This window comes from Nothoprocta perdicaria, unplaced genomic scaffold (genome assembly GCF_003342845.1).
Source record: "Nothoprocta perdicaria isolate Ctin4 unplaced genomic scaffold, notPer1 scaffold_344, whole genome shotgun sequence".
In the NCBI taxonomy this organism is placed as follows: Eukaryota; Metazoa; Chordata; class Aves; order Tinamiformes; family Tinamidae; genus Nothoprocta; species Nothoprocta perdicaria.
In genome coordinates this window covers 345,007-362,913 of record NW_020455582.1, presented here as the reverse complement: position 1 = coordinate 362,913, position 17,907 = coordinate 345,007, and the positions used below count along the sequence as shown (strand labels likewise).

General features: G+C 38.9%; 1 protein-coding gene across 1 annotated transcript in view; it reads right to left on the bottom strand.

The window, feature by feature from the left end:
- Nucleotides 1-17,907, bottom strand: part of CDH6 (cadherin 6) — a 57,718-nt gene that overhangs the window by 28,210 nt on the left and 11,601 nt on the right. The window contains exon 3 of the mRNA XM_026043990.1: nt 17,463-17,818. Coding sequence (XP_025899775.1) covers nt 17,463-17,690 — 228 coding nt within the window. The 5' untranslated portion in view covers nt 17,691-17,818. The remainder of the gene's footprint in view (nt 1-17,462; nt 17,819-17,907) is intronic.

The window sequence follows — 17,907 nt, the reverse complement described above, 5'->3', positions numbered from 1 at the left end:
CAATGGCATTCATTTCAGTGGGTGACTGAATGGAGTAATGCCCAAAAGGTAGGGAAAACTGTGTAGAAGAATGTCTGTGTTGCCGCAGTGAAAAATAAAAGCCTAAGCAATTACATTGTGTTAATAATACAGTAAATTAATTCACTCAGAATTTAATCCGGATTCATGGATCAGTGGCTAAGACTGAGGAGGAAGGACAAATTAAAAATTTTACTGTGCCCTAAGCATATTTCTACTCATTTTCCCATTGTTAAATTAACCATCTGGTTTACCTTTAATGATTCACAGTTAGAAGAAACTATCCTGTTTTTTCTCACCTTCTTCCCTTGGATTGTTCTGTCCCAAAATATTGTAATATTTTGGGCATTTGAAGACAGATCCCTTAATAAGGGCTTCATTGCTCTAGTAAGAAATAGAGATTTTTAAATGTGCTTGCAGGCCTGCAGCATTAAGTACCTGTATCTGACATTCTGCTTGTTATCAAATACATAACTGTTCAGGCCTCCCAAATTCTCTTGTTAAAATTGCTTCTCTGCCCCAGCTTTCATGTCGGTGGCTTCCCAGCCTGGTATTGGCAGGTCTGTATTAGTGGCCAGGCAGGGACTGGTGGGGCAAGGACTGGCGGACACAGCCTTGGCCGAAATGGGGGCTGAGGTTGGGGAAGACCTGGGGAGGAGCGAAGGAGGGGAAGCAGATGGCAGAGCTGGGAGAGCCCTCAAGGACCTGAAACTAAACCTCCTAAAACCATCTTTGCAAGAAGTTGTATGAAACAGCAGTAGCAGAACTGTATAGCAAAGGTGAGATCCTCAATATTTTAATAGGAATAAGGTTAATCTCTAACTTTTTTGTTGTTTATTTAAATAGAATATTTTTGAGAGAAGCAGCTTTCTAGCACATATATCAGAAAGGGAGCAAGTTCTCTTTCCTATTGAGAACGTACCTCCCTGCTCATTAAATTTCAGAGCAGTTACTGATCCTCTGGAAAGATCAGAGTCAATTGACCTTGGGTTGTACACATTGAACCATCAACCCATAATTATCCAGAAATAAGCTGCCTGCTGTGTCTTATTGTTTGTTTGTATTTATAAGAGGAACTTGCTATTCTGGCGCTACTGTGGTTGCACTTTTGTCTCCTAACACAGTAATGAAATAAAGACCAACTACCTGAAATAGTAAGTAGGAGTTAGTAGATGGCTAACGAAGAGAATCATTGATTTACTCTTGGCAATATTCAAAGCACATGATTTCATTGCAGACTGAACAGATTCAAACAGGAGAGATCTGTCTAGTAATGTACTAATTCAACCACATGTATTGCTTGAGGTTACATGGTACAGGGCTACAGCATTCAGAAAAACTAAAGCTCAAAATGAGACTGCACACGCTATAATATTGCACAGAGTTTCTGTTTCAGAGTCAAAACCACCCTGCACTCTTCCCTGTCTCTCCTGGGCACCCTGTACCCCAACACATCAACTAGCCTCCTCAATCATTTCATAATCAGCACCATTAATATAATTAATTAATCAGCACTGAGAGTTTCTGCTCTATTTGGAGATTCTGTGTTACAAGGAAAGAGATTTTTTTTTGTGTGTGTGTGTACAGGTAATAAATGAGTGTATGTTGCTCAAGTTTAAATATAGACTTCTTATACTTCCATACATATTCATACACTATATCACATATCATCAGGGAAAATACAAAAATAATTTATTTCAAGTCTTAAAAGAATCTTCCTTCTAAAAAGATATTCCATCAGAACCATAGGCAGGTCCGTCACCAACAGAAATGAAGATGCTTTATCTCTGATGGAGGTAAGTGCCATGTTCCTATGGCCTCCACTGTGCTAATCTCCATTTCCTTTGATGGCCTACATATCATCTCCTTCTGGCTCGTCCCCAAGGCACAACCTCTTTGTCGCTGTCGTGGCTCTTGCTTTTCCCATATAAGTTAGCCCACTGCACCATATTTTATACTTTCAGCTCCTGTCTATTGTCAGGATCTGATGCTTGCAAAATGCCAAGCTTTCTCTCTCATCTCCTAAATACTGGCTGGTTGGTCATGGATTGAGCACTCTGCTGACCAAACATTTGAAGCATGATGGAGGTTTCTTTGCCTTTCATAGTTGTTTCCCCCGACACTCCCAAACTTTGTATGGAATTAATAGATTTGACATTGCCACTCCTCTCTAAAATGTAATTAAAACTGCTTAATGGGCTTGGAGAATGCTAATGGACACAGATAGATATTAAAATACCGAAGGTAGTTATCAGGTTAATGTCACATATCTAGAAGGCTATGTCAAGACTTTGTATTTACCTTCAGGGATCAACTATTTCAAAAACGTAGCCCTAGATTTCTCATAAATATGGAAGGATGGATACCAATGAAGAATTTGGAAGAGAATCATAGAAGTGGTTCTATGGTGGTTCCACATTTTCTTAAGAAAATAGCGTTTAAAAAAAAAAGCAGAAGAGGTGATTTGTTTTCATTACAATATAAAACACTTTGAAATTTATATGAAGATTTGTTCAAAGTCTCAAAAGAGAGGGCAGCAGGATTTTGAAGCAAATTCAAGCACTATCTTTTTCAATAGGATAGGACAGGTCAGGACAGAATAGAGTATGTTTTAACAAGCTGAAGGAGAAATACAAACAGACACAAGCTTACCAGAACACAACATGATGATTCTAGATATATGTCTATCAGAAATAATGCTTCCACACAGAGGCTTTTTGTAAATAGCTGTGACAGGTGCTTAAAATAGGGACTCACTTTTCTACATCTCTTTACCTACCCAAGATGTGTTGTCCTAAGCAATCATCAATCTTGTTTGTTCATCATTTTCTTGACCTGACAGATGTTACAGTTTATAGAATACTTGAATTATTTTACTATAGTAAGTAAACCTGAATATGGCTCAGTGTGACTATAGCAATGTGATTGCTACATGCAAGGTGTGTCTATAGAAAAGTTTAAAAAAGGCACAGAACCACATCATATGATTACAGAAAAGCTTAACATAATCAAAGAAAGTGTTTAGTCTAAAACACTACCCCATTTGGAGTAAAACACCTATAAGGAGTTCCTGAGTGTTTGAGTTTATTAATGTAGTCATGCTTGCATCATGCTTATTGCAGAAAAAAGTACAAAAGGTGCACTATTCCTATTCCATCGCTCTGATGATTAGGAATTTTATTTCCTGGATTAAATTTGTCCATTGAAACTTTATACTCATTTGTTCTGATGTCAGCATTGTTCTTCTGCTTTAAGGAGAACATATATTTGTCTTCTTGCGCACACACATTCTTTCTCAACCCACACTTTTATATAATAATAATAAGGTATACTGTCATTATTTTCTTTTTGCTAGGCTATCAGCCTATATCCAATGTTCTTTCATAAAAGAGGCACTTTTGAGTCCTCAGATGAAATCCTGGTCTACGATCACAATTTCTCATTTTGAAAACAAGTGGATTCTAAATAGAGCAAGAAGATTGTCCTAATTGTAGAAACTTTAGGAGGAATAAAAAACACCTACAAAAAGACCACTAGGGTGTTGCAATCTTTCTATTTCTTGAGTGTATCAAAATAGCATTGATATGTCTCATTCACTCTCAAAAGTAACAATGCCAAACCATTCCTTGAAAATGAATGACACTGAGAGAAGCAAAAATCAGTTTTTGTGCTGCTGAACATCCTCAGCAAACAAATGGACCAAAGCACACTAAGAACACTTAAAGATTCAGAAGCAACCTGACAATAAAAGGTGGTGGCATCTGATTTAAAAGCAATCTTAAAAGCAATCCAGCCAGACATGGAAAAGTCACTATAGTGAGAATATAGGGTGCTTGAATAAAGAAGCACTTGAGTGTGGTGTAAAAAAAAAACAGAGTATAGAAGGGACTGGAGTAAGAACTGTTATTTGACCAGGGACAAGAGACAAAGTGCTTTCACTTAAAACCCTCAGGATTCATACCTGTCAGGCAGGCTGGAAAGCCCTTCTCTTTTTGCAGGGCCACATGGGACTGTATGGCCCAAGACAGACAAGGGCCATAATTTTGCTGATGATGTAATCCTCAGCCACAGTGTGGATTAGGCTGCCCAAACACAGTGTGAGCTCTTGCTGCTCCCTTTTAAACACTGGAGGCTCTGAAACCGTGCTCTGGTGTCTCACACCTTTATTATCCACCCTTCAAAATGCAAGTGGTTTTTCCAACTTGAAGTGCAAACATGCTGCAACAGCTAATCAGCTTTCAGGGACAGAGTAAGAAATCAATTGGAAGGTGTCAGTCTTTTCAAGATTGCCTAGGGCTTATCAACTCCTTTCCCACTTGGGTTGCCCAACTGCTGCTGTTCTTCACTGTGATTAAACAAGGACAATGACACAAGAGTTTTTGTTCTGCACTGCAGTATATGAGACTAGAAAGGCGACTTACACTGTTGGCCCTTCTCTCTAGGGGCAACTCATCATTGTTTCTTAATGAGTGTTTAGCAAAGCTGCAAAATAAGTATAAGTGTCTCCATGTTCTGTGGTGAAAGCCACTCAAGGCTTCTGTTGGTAATGCAGTTTATTTGTTCCTCTTGCTAATATCTCAAAGCAAAGCTATAGCAGGAATTAAAATGTTATGAAAGACAAATAGCTTTTAAATTGATAAGGCCCAAGAGACTGCCCTGTCAAGTTTGATCTTTTCTATACATAAGGACCCTTGAATTACACATTCTTCCATCAAACTTCTTGCTTTTCTTTGAACTATTCTCTGTCTGTAAGAGAGTCAATCTCACTTTAAAGACTTAAGGGATTCAAAACCATTATGTTTCTGGCTAGTAACTAATTTCCCTCACTTACAGAAAAAAAAAAAAGGTTCTGTATTTGTAAACTGAATTTCCCCATTTTGACTTACTGCAGTTGGGCTTCATTATGCCTCTGTCTGAAAGATTAACAAGCCCCCTCGTTTTAGTAGAGGCTTCAGTGTTCACTTACTAAAAAACATAAAGGACTTAGAAAGCCACTCCCACTTGTCATACATTTAAGAGAAATTGTTATATTTTATTGCCTAGTTTATTTTATTACATTTCAGTGACAAGGAATGAAAATTCAAACCTTAGAAGCCTTGAAAGGTGTAAAGAGCTGTACAAGCCATTCTGTTTAAGGAGACAGACTTTCTCATCACTGCATATTTCACACCATAGCTGAATAGTCAGTCAATACTCCAATGTGGCTTTTAAAGATTAAATGGCAAAAATCAGTTTCACTGATTCACTGATTTTCTTGGTATTAATAAAAAAGAAAAGAAATAAGGATTGAAGCACATTTATATGCATCTCTAACAAAATACAAGACATGCAGGAAAAAGAAAAGCCTTGTAGTTGAAAATAGAGGACTGACAGATTTTAATATTGTCTCTGTCACAGTCTTCTTGCCTGATCTTAGACAGATCACTTTTTGATGCTTTCACATTTTCCCTGCAGTAAAATGCGGGTTGTTAACAATGTCCAATGTTGTATGTAATGATTATAATATGATTTGAGAGCTTTGGTTATAATTTGCTCCATGTTAGTTTGTAGAAAGACTGAGGACTCTTTAACTGGAATAAAGATTAGTGAGCGGAATACTGTGGTTTGGCACAGCTTGTTGTTTTTGGAAGGGTGGTGGATGTCCTATTCCTAATCCATTTTAGTGCTAGGAAATGTACATGTTCTCAGGTGGTCATTATTCACCAGCTGAAGGATACTGTCCCCACAGCTTAGCTGATGAATGGGATAGATGGGGGAGTTTCTGCACTATGAGACTGGCTATATTAGGTTAAGCAATATCTGAAGGAGTTAGAGGAAGATTTATGACTCTGCTAAAGGTAGTAGGAGTATGTGTGCTTTCTATTCTGCCAGGGGAACTGTAGGGTTAACGATAGGTAAATGACTAACTTGTAGGGACTCTCAATGAGATGGTAATGAATCCCAAAAGGAATTAATTCCCTCATTCCAAAAGGAATGAATGCCTCCATAAAAATCTTTTCCCTAAATCCCCATGTTTCAAGAATCATGCATACAATTCAGTAATGCCTAATTTCTTCCTTTCTTTTTTTTTTTTTTTTTTTCTTTTCAGAAGTTATAATACTTCTTCAGAGCAAAAGGCAAAGGCAAGTATGTGCACAGGAAGAGATACATACAGCATGCTTCATGTACCTTCACTGGTTCAACTTAATGGTATATTAGCTATTAAACTTAAAACTTCTCCTTTTGTGAGAAAAAATACTCACTGAGGCAAAAGGCCAGATTTATACTTGGAAGATTTGTATCCTATCTTCTAAAAATTCCACCGAATCAAAAAAAATCAACTGACCATTTTATGGGAGAATCCTTTTGTAGGTCTGATCCAAATACAAGTTATTTGAAAGTCTCCAAGCGACTTTAAGGGGACTTCTATCCTGTACTGCATTTCTCAATGAAAATGAAACTTAGAAAACCACAGATGACAAAAGGTAAACAGAAAAAAAATATTTTTCAAAAAAAGTGGTTTAATACGTTCGAAAAACATGCATCTTCATAACTAATAATTTCTTTTAGGATATATGCTTAATCTGTAGATTATGTGTAAGTATAGCTAGTGACATCTTTTTTTATATATATATATCCAATTTGGATTGCTTTTGGTATCTCAGTGAGCTTACTTAAGAACAGTTGCTTACTGTTTATCCATTGTCAGAATTATCCTTGAAATCATTATTTGAAAAAAAGAAATCTTAACTGCTTCACTTGTTTTCTGTAGACTCTTGAACTAAAACTTTCAAAAATGCCCCCAAATCATACGCTGAGCAAACACAGAACCTTATCATATTACATCATCCTAGCAATATTGCATCACTCCGATCTTTCTCTACGGATTTACCATGGATGCATAAGATTGGATGAAGAGATTCATTTTTAATTCAGTGAGACCCTGTATTCTCCCAGTGGGGGTGGAATATAGCTTAAAGATGAACTATAAATAAAAAAAAAATACCCTTTGGCCTAATATCGAGAAATGTTTTTTGCTGGGAGAGAGTTGAATAAAACATCAGGCTTCTTCAGCAAGTAACAGCTTCTTACTACTCCCTGATGGATGCGCTTGAAAGCAAATTCTCATTCTTTGCTTACTGACAAAGGTGACCCCTCGATATTCTGAGCACTTGATGCTGACAATCAAATCCAGAGGTGTGTGTATGAATTTTATACACTGTGCAGAAGTATGTGTGGCAGGGTGGAAAGTAGATGGGTAGAGAAGAGAGGACATAGACAGGCACTCAAATGAGATCCCACATTCAGATTTAAAACCAAGCCTTAACAAGAAGAAAATGAATTCTTATCCACAGGTTTGATTGGATAACCAAATGCATTCCAGCTTTGCTTCTAACCAATGTTTGTGCCATAAAAACTGATAATTAAAGGATTTTGTGAGACAACAGATGTAATCAGACAGAGATATAATATAAACATTCACATTTAACAGGTTCTTTTGAGGGAGGCCACTCCACTAGGAATAGGCTTACGAGAAATCTATGCCAAGTCTACCCTTTAGTGGATTCTTCTTTCAAATGAATATTCCTCAAAATATTCAGTCAGGAAATAATAGGATAACTTGAATGATCAAATTCAACTGTAGAAGGACATAGGCCCTGGATGAAAGCCAGGCCAGGAAGACAAAGAGATGGAGTAGCATAAGATCAGCTCAGGTGCATGAAGCTTTGCTTCGAAACAGGGGACAAATCAATTGAGAACTTTAGGGTAGGTTTCAGAGGAAAGAGCAACGTGAGTGATGTTATGGTAGCCATCTGCTACAGACTGCCTGGTCAAAAAGAGAAAGTAAATGAAGCCTTCTTTAGACAGCCGGAGAAAGCAATTTCTTGGCACAAGTGATTGATGATGATGGTGCACTACGTTGGATTGTTACTTATGAACAAAGAAGAAAAGCTTTGGGATGTGAAAACGATGAAAATTTGCCCTCAGGCTTGAAAGGAGCAAAATCTATGGTGAGGGACAGGGAAGGACGTGAAGCATTTCCCTCAACAGATGAAAATCAAATGAGGGGCCACTTAAGCAAATTTGAGTCCATATGAAGACACGGGATACATGTAAGGAGGGTGAGGGAATGGACTGGTATCATTACAAAGTTATTGTTTTCTATAATATTCGAAATGTCACAGGGACTGGTAGAGGTTCCCACTGTCTGAAAAAAAGGCAGTCACATGCATTCCCAAGAAGAGGAAGAAGAAGGACCCTACCAGCTTCTCTTCAGCTCCAGAGAGAGTTCTGGAGCGAATTCTTTTGGGAGCCATTTGCAGGCACATGAAGAATATGGTGACTGGGAACTGCCCACATAGGTTTACCACAAGCAAATTAGGCTTACCTAACTTCATTGCCTTCTGTGTTGAGATGGATGGTCCTGTGAATAACTAGAGAGCAGTGGATGCTGCATGAGTTTAGCAAGGCTAAACAGTGTCCGATAGTATCTGTATAGAAAAATAAATGGGCAAAGAGAAGGGTGTAAAATTGCTGGATATCTGAGCTCAAGGGGCTGCAATGAGTGGTATGAGTTCCAAACTGTGGCTGATTAGTACTGATATTCCTCGGGGGTTGATAAGATACTGGGGTCAGTAATTTTTAATGTCTTTATTAATAATGAGAATGTTAGATGAATACTCACCAACTTTGCAAGTGACACACAACTGGAGGAGGGGTAGCAGCTTAGACAGCAGTCAAAATTGGGAGTGCAGGGTTGCTCCCTGGAAGGACCTCAACAACCTGAACAATCTCACGAAATTCAACACAGGCAAATGGAAAGTCCTACATCTGCATTGGAATAACCCCATGCAGCAGTACAGGCTGACCAGGAAGGTCCTTCACAGTGACACAACTGGGGTGTTCTGGTCAGCAGGAGGATGAGCATGAATTGGCAGTATTCCCTGGCAGAGGAGATGACCAGCTCTATTCTGGTCTGCTTCAGCAGAAGAATAGCCAGACACCTGAGGCACTCTCCATTCGGCACATGTGGTAATGCAGCTGGAGGACTCTGCATCTAGTTTTGGCTCCTCTGTACAAGAAAGGTAAGCGGCAGTGAATCTAAGGGATGGTCACCAGGGGCTCTCTCAGGTTAGCACATGTCGTATGAGGAGGAGGGAGAGAAAGAGTTTTGTTTAGCTTTGAGAAGGCTTATGGACGATCATAAGATAAAGCATCTATAAGATAAGGTGCTGTCTACACCTACCTAAAGCTGTACAGCCCAGTGAGGGTCTGTACAGCAGACACAGTTTGGTGCTTCTTGGAGATGCACAGTGATAGGATGAGAACCAATGAACACAACCTGCAACAAGGGAAATTTTGTTTATGCATTAGGAAGAAAAATCAGAAGAAAGGTGGTTAAACCCTGAAAGCAGTGCCTATCATAGTTGCAAAGTCTCCCTGCTTATAGAAACTCACAGCTTGACAGGACACAATCAACCTAATCCAAGCCCCAGCCAACCTGCTCCGAGTGGACCTGCTTTGAGCAAGGTGTTGGACCAGAAAACCTCAAAGGATCTCTTCCATTCTCTGATAATTCTGTGATTCTACAGAACATGGTTCAAAAAATAGTTTAGGATCCAGCATTGCATGTCTAGGAATGAGGGTTCATTTTGACTGGAGAGCCTGGAATTTTCAATGAGTAAACACTGACATCTTTGATCCTTAATTTATATCAGGTGTAGTATTTGTGGAATAAAAAAAGACTCTCAAAAGCATAGATAATTGCTACAATCCAAACAGTCTAAGTCATCTGAAAGAGATTTGCTCTTTTTCTTTTAGATTTAAAAAAAAAAAACATTATTTGAAGAGTTAGGTTTACCAGAAAGAGAAGTGCAAGTTCTGAGAGTCATTGTTACTTGGAAGCAACATGAGGACCAAGTTCATACCATAATTTTGGATACACATGAGATTTTCATGCACAGGTCATTTACTTTCTTCCTTGAACTCCCTTGGAGGGTGCTATCAGCCACTTGTACAGGGCATTCGGTGAGGAATTTTAGCAGCTGTAAGCAGCATTAACTGTGCGTTAAGCAACTGACCTGAAATGTGTAAAATCACAGAAAGAACATGGAATGGAAAGAAGCTATGAATGCTCCAACACCTCTCCTTGCATGCCCTTTAGATCCACTGCTGGTGCTGCAATGAACTTCATTGCAAAGGATGCCGCGTACAAGGAAAGATGCCATAGAACCAAAGGTTATTCTGTTTACTTCTGTCTCTTAGGGAAAACTTAAGCTTTTCTAAATGATCACATGATGTAGAAGTTTTACAAATGTCTTAATTGGATCTTCCCTTCAAACATGAAGACATAACATGGGCAAAGTTAACAAACATGCCAAAAATTCTGCATGACTATTGTGTGACCTTGTATAGGACAGTAAAAATATCTTTATTCCAAAAGACCTAATGGTGAAACAACATTTAATGTTTCATGAGGAGACAAAGGAAGAATGAGTGCCAGGTAGATGACATCTTTATACTGAGCAGCTGCTAGAGCTGGGATCTTCAGGAATCCTTTGCAACATCCTGCCTCTGCATGGCATTGCATTTGTGAGCTGGGGATGGAAGGGCTGGGCTGTGTTTATCTTTGGATGACAAAAGTCCTAAATAAGTAACTCTGAAAAGAAAGCAATGGGAATGTGTTGCCGACGGGGAGAATGATACTTCCAGAAAAAGATTTGCTTAGCTGCTTTTCCCCTTTTCCTTTGATTTATATTTTACCTCTCACTCTGTCTCTACAACGTTTGTTGCTCCTGTTTCTTTCTTTCTTTATTTTTTTTTGTGAAATTAGAAAAAGAGGAAGGGCTGATGCTCTTCTGTCCTTCCTCCCTTCCTGAGGGTGATTCTTCCCTTCACCTCAGACTTGCGGTATAATCACAAACTTCACTCAACCTTGAAATACTTGCAAGTGCCTGCTGAGGTTTGTTTCACCCCATTAATGGTGAAAAGAAGTCGCAGGCTGCATTAGCACATGTGGATCAACAGTAGCTATTCATATCACAACGCATTTTCAGTTTGTGTTTTGAAATGCTATGCTGAGTGGCCACAGCTCTCAATCTGCTGCTGCCCCATTGTGAACTTATGTTCTCCACTGAGGAAAAACAACAGCAAACGCAAAGGGAGTCACAGAGGATAAGAGATTAATTTAATAAAGACATTTCTTTATAGTTTAATATTTTTTGTGAGCCAACTGTAAGCTACTAGGGGTGGAATAACAGTTATGCCTTGTCTTGAACCTCAGATGAGGGATTTGCTTGAGGTGTTGCTAGCCTGCATGTTCTGTATTCATATTGCAGCATTACAGTGAGGACTCTACTGCGCTATGCAAACAGATAAGTAAAATTTAAATACAGCTTCGAAGACCAGGAGTAGGTGACCCAGAATAGAACACGGACTTCACCTGCAATCTTACTATGCTTTTAGGGAGAAAGATTAATGCGTTCGGTTGTTTTTCTATAGCTAGAAGTCTCAAGGCACACAGTGCAAGAAGATACGCAGATTGCTGGCAAGAGAAGGAAGGATGATTTGTATAAAGATGTGGCCCAAAATGCAAGCACTGATGGAAGTGGTTCATTAGCATGTGGAAAACAAAATCATTTAATTCAGGGCACAAAAGATGAAAAATGAGGAAAGAATTAACAGAGAGAAATTTTAGCTTGTGGGTCCTGGTATTTTCTTGTTTTGTCTTCTCCAGGTATACTGAAAAGGAGGAGGTTGTATAAGATTACGCTGTAATCTGCCATAGGGTAAGAAATGGGGTTTGTTTAAGACTGATGGTTGTAAGGCTTTTATATAGTGTAATATATTTGGGAAAAAGGATGATGCTAAGTAGATTCACAATTATAAAGATCATAAATACTAAATATGCTATGCTTCCTGCCATTTCATTTTCTGAATAACACTTTTGCCCATCCTGCCCATTTCTCATTATCTCTTTTTTTAGCCCTATATGACAGCTAGAAATTTGCAAGCTGTTTCTGGATTTTCTTCCTGGGCCTCTAACCTCTTAACTGTCCCTCATTTCAAAGTTATCTCTATTCCACAGAGACCGACAGTAGAGAGAACTATCAACGTCAGTAAATCTTTCAAAGAGGAATATAAGACAAGTGTGCGTATGTGTATGCAATTCAGTATGGGAATGAAGGGCAGTTGGGAAAGTCAAGTGGTAGAACATAAAATATGGGTGATGGATAAGGAACAAAAGAAGTGCAGATGTGCCAGGGCATTTGTTTTTGCCTTTTACAAGCATGACAAGTATTCAACTTGTTGAAGGGAAAGGTGTGCGGCCTGCTCACATAACAGGAAGGTAGAGGGCAAGAACTTGGAATTTTTTACTTACTTGGATTTTTTTGCTTACTTCACCATGGTATTAAACATACCCTTGTAGCTAATATTGGCACGTGTAAATAGCTATCTGACTTTCCTGCCAAGAACAAGGGCATAAGTGTCACTGATGGTCTGCAGAAGTCATGCACCATGCTAGGAGAGAACAGTCTCTGCAGAGGAGCAAGGCGGGCAGCCACCGGAGCCCTCCAGGCACTGATGACTCTCCTGGGTTTTGCTGTGAACTCCTCCAAGCCAGGAGGAGATTGAAAGGCCATTTGGTGGCTTAAAGGTTATCTCTTGGGCTGCCAGCTCTCTCGGAAGCAGAGATCTAGCCCAAGAAAAGTAATCCTCTGAATGTCCAGCAAATTGAAAAATCCTTTTGAACAGACTGCCTGAATATACAGAAGCCACAAATAGTATTTTTAATGTTAAGACTCACTAGGATAATAAACAGCAGCCGCATATTGGAAAAGGAAATCAAAGAAAACACAAGTATATCATAGCACAAGGAAGAAGGAAGAGAAAGTGTTTGCCAATAGGATTGCATGAAGTGCCTTAAAAATGAAAATGCAAATAGTCATTTTAGTTTCACTTTTCGCATCCTACTTTTCTGAGAGAAAATGAAGATTTCTCTTGGTCATTATCATGTCGTCCAACTAAGATACTATGGAGTATATAACCCATTATTGCCTGAAATTGTAAAAATACATGGCCTATATTTAATCTTAAAAACTTTTTCGTTTAAACAGCCCATTGTGTGTGCTCACAGTCTAATACATTTTTTCCTTGTAAGTGACTTAGCCTCACCCCTTGTAATGGTTTGGAGAGATTCTGGCTTTTGTTTGATTTGATTCTGGTGAAATACCCTGCAGGAGATTGTTCTGCTTGCCTTCAAAACAGCTGTAGCCAGAAGTAAAATCAGTGAAAAGAAAGAGAAGCAGTATCTGAAAGTATTTTGCAATACCATTCAGTTAATTCTCTCCTGACCCAAAGCCTCTCAGAAAATTTATCTTTACCAGTGGTTCTTTCGACACCAAAGAAACTAAACAAAAGGATTCTAGTTTTGCCCTGAGTAATGGTGTATCCTTCCTGCTTTGCCCGGGCACATAGCAGAAGGACTTTGACTTTATCTTTCTTGAAAGATGAAGCTGTCAACGGTGAATGATTGTTTATGATGGGACATACAGGTAGTAACATCAGATAGCTTACAGGCAAGCACACTGCTTGAATTATATGAACATCAATAAGACGTAGCAAAAATGAAAAGTATGTCTGGAAGTTTCTTTTAGTGTCAGACAGACAGAGTGTGACAGAACAGTTCTATGGTTGTCCCCGATGTTATCAGGAAAGAAAGCTGCTCCTTTCCACTGCAAGCTGCCAGAAGCTATTTCTGGGTTAATGAGTAAGATTTAAGATTTGTTCCTTGGTCTTAAAGGAGGGTGCATCTTATTCCTTTATTTAAAAATGACTTGTAAATTTGTGCTCTAACAAGACCACTCAGTGATGGATGCCAGTATATGGATTTTATGTAGCCAGTGCGATAGCTGATAAGGATATCAACTGCATGTAAGTGGTGAGATGAGGTCACTGTAGTTTTGTACTATTGTACCAGGGCAGATTTTTCCACTCTATTTTCCAGGTAGATCTGAACATCTCTAGGGAAGATAATGTGTATTTCCACATATAGCAGCACTACCACTTCACTGTTTACCTGAGATTTAGAGATGAACCCACTGCAGCCCTTTAAAGCCCTACTAAACAGGAAAGGGAGCATGCAAGTCTTTTTAGAAACCTAACTCAAGTGTTCCACATTTTTCCTGCACGGTAGTGCTGGGTACCTCTCTACTTTGATGCCCAAGTAATACTTTTATTTTATTTTGGGATTGAATCCCTGCCAAGTGCCGTAATTTCTGAATCAGAAGAAAAGATATCTTCAGGTTAAAATGTCACTGTGCCCGTCAATCACACTCCAATGAATAGCTGCACTTCATAAGATATTCAGTGGTACAATGAATAATTCCAGCCTAGAACTTTTCTGCAAGTACCTTATATTGTTATGTTTGAGACCGACCAACATGGGAGGTATGATGTTCTTCTTTTCTTCTAAGGCTTCATTTTTGAAAGTACAGGAATTAAATTTATTAATACAAGGACGGGATAATAAAATAGTGGATCTGGGGTCAGAACCACTGCATTGATAGCATTGGAAGTTGCTTTTTCTTGCCAGCTGCACATGTGATATAGCAGTGTGTTTGGTCTGTATTTTGTATGCAACACACACTAGACCACTTTTTAATAGTTTATTAGTTTAACATTTGGGTGGCTATAGGTAACAAATAAACACTAGTTTGTCTCATATGTACTGAGAAAGTAACCTCCCTGAGGACATTCATTGGAGATACTTTCTGGAGTACATTGGACATACAGCCCCTAGCACAACAGTGCTCCGGTCCATGAGTGATACTGCTTCAGCCCTGTCTACACTAGCACCCTGAAATCTACTGCTGTGTTTGGTACCTCCACAGGGAGATCACTCTTCATTTTTAATACCTCATATCTAAGCTCATTTCTCTCTCTCTTCTCCCCATCCTCTCCAAAAACAGCCTTACACGCCTGTTAATGTAGTATAAGCAGCTACAAGATGTTCCAGATGGAATTTGGGTGGTTATAGAAATAATGCTGTTGGAATATTTTACAACAGACTTCTTTTATCTCATTTTTGAGGTGGTTGATTGAATTAAACAGATATTAACAGCATAAAAAGAAAAGCAGATTTTTTTTTAATTTCCTGACAGCTTATGTGGAATATTTTTTTATAATTCTAATGTTAAACCCCACCAATTTCAACTACTGAATGTGAAAAGCAAAAACCAGATATGACTGCATAAGTAGTCAGACATAAGTAAAACTCTCTTTTATATAGATATGCTGCCAAGTATGTCAATGATTTTATTTTGTTTACAGATCTTCATAATGAAGATAAAATAAAAACTATATAAATATATTAAAATATTTTATGTGAAATATAATATAAAAATACTTTAACCAAACATGCTTATCAGTGTCAGATCACATTTAAGATTAACATCCTCCAAGAGAAAATATGTTTAATAAACATGTTCATTATCCTCTTTTGCCCACACCAATCAAGTTTAATTGTTCAGTTAAATTGCCTGGTTACCTCAATTTAGAGACATCCAGCTATTTCTATCATTTATCCTCACACCAATACTCAACTTTCTCTAATAATAAATAGCTTCTCTTTCATGCCTTTTGGCTAATTGTTCAATTACAAGGGTGTGAGCAGTTCTGGCATTTGAAAGACGTGTGAAAGGCCACTTGTGAATAGCTCAGGGACACAGAATCAATGACATTTATACATTATGTGTCATTTCTGTGGTTTATAATAGTAACTGTATTACAGAACCAATAGGTGGAAGACTAATTCTTTGAAACAGTGCCATGGTCCTCCACATTTTTTTCTCTCCCATTTATTCTAGTTGAAAATTTCTTGGCTTTGTGGTCCAGCTAGACCATTTTTAACTCTCTCTCAGCAAACTCCTCCTGGAGTAATAACAGATTCACAGGGGAGTTGAGGTTGGAAGGGACCTCTAGAGATCATCTAGTCCAAGCCCCTGCTCCAGCAGGGACACCCAGAGCACGGGGCACAGGGCGGCATCCAGGCGGGTTTGGAAGATCTCCAGAGAAGGAGACTCCACAGCCTCCCTGGGCAGCCTGTGCCAGGGCTCTGTCACCCTCACAGTAAAGAAGTTCCTCCTCACATGGAGATGGAACTGCCTGTGTTTCATCTTTCCTCTTCTTCCTAGTTCCTCACTCTCACTCCCTCCTGACTCATTTTCCTGCCCAATTCTGTGCCTACTTATCTCTCTGAAGCCTCTCTGCCTTTGGCTTTTTTCCTGTGAATTCACTGGGCTCAATGGTACTCTGATTACCCCTCTTGGAGCTCTATGAGGACTGTACCAGCTGAGTAGCTCCTCATTTGAATCATGCCCTTCAGCTGTTTGGTTGGAAAGGGGTTGTCAAATCCAGCTTTGACCAACAGCTGATGTGCAGGCAAGCAGAGCAGCCATCGCCTCTCCTGGGGACGCCCACAACCTTGCTGGGGGAGATAAGATATCAAACCACAGGGATCTTCAGCCTTTGCTAAGAGGCTCGAAAGATCAAACTACATCAGACACAGTTAGATCAGTTTGATCAAAAGATCAAACTAGATCAGACACAATCCTGTTTAATTCGTAAAACCAAGCTTTCTACTCTGAATGTCATCAATAGCACAGTTCCTGCATTTTTCAATACAAACTCTCTATAGACTATGGTACCTTGGACAGTATAGACTCCCTCTGGACTTTATCACAGTTGTGTTAGCTCTGCAGTTCACATAAAGGTTGTTGTTTACGTGGGGCTCTGCTTCTCAGGGAGGTAGACCTTTTTCTAACTGCTATCATATTTTTAGCATAGAGATGTTCAGCCACTTATTGTTTCATACTGCATAAGCACAGTGTGCTTCAGTTCTCAATAGCATGACTTGTGGTGTTGTGTTCATATTACGGGCTCTTCAGCGGCACCACAAAACCTTAGCAGAGGTATCTGCAGTGGAGAGTGAGAAATGAAATGGATGAGAGAAAACTCACAAAAATACAAACAGAGCAACCACGTCAAAATGCTGGCAATGTGGATTCTAAATATCTTGGACCCTCTTCTGGTCTATATGGTAGGATTCTACCAAAATTAATGAGCATAAGAGAAAATGCATATTCAATTTAAAAACTAAGAATCTGATCTAGAATATCCTCCTATAATTGAATTGCAATATTTCCAGAGAAAAAAAAATATATTTCAAATCTTCAAAATAATTGTGTATGATTCACCCTGGAACTCACAGGTTGAACTGAGAACTTTGCCCTCCCAGCTGCTGCTAATATATTGATGCTGAAATATGCTCATTTTTATGCTCCATCTGAACCCGGAGAGGTAGGAATGACCACGAGCATTTGTATTACACATCATTCATACATACTTGTTATTGCCCTCTTTCTGTTGCTTTTAAATTAAATATGTGTCTAGAAAAGTCTTACCTTGCCAACATATTGGTAGTCAGTCCCTGTGTACTCCTCCAATAAAAAGAACTGATTCCACATCCAGCTTCTTTTGGAACGACTGAAGTCTTTCTTGCTGTTTCCAGAGAATACCAAAACCTTTTCTTTTTCTGGAAAGCCACTAGTCCTTTTGGACAACAAAGTTAAGAAACTTTGGTGGGGCTGACCAGCCCAAAACAGCAACCAGAAGCAATGGTAAGTTCTCATCACTGCAGCACAGGGAGGTGCAAATAATGACTTATTTTCTTGTCCTCAAACTAACCTACTTTACTGCACTGAATCCAGTCTCATGCCTTCTTCTTTCTTTAAATAGTCTCTGAAGTCTCAAAGGATATCTGAAAATAAAAACGACAACATTTTAAGCATTTTCAAAGATACTTAATCATAACAACACATAAGCCTCAAAAAGCAGAAAAGCAGTAGC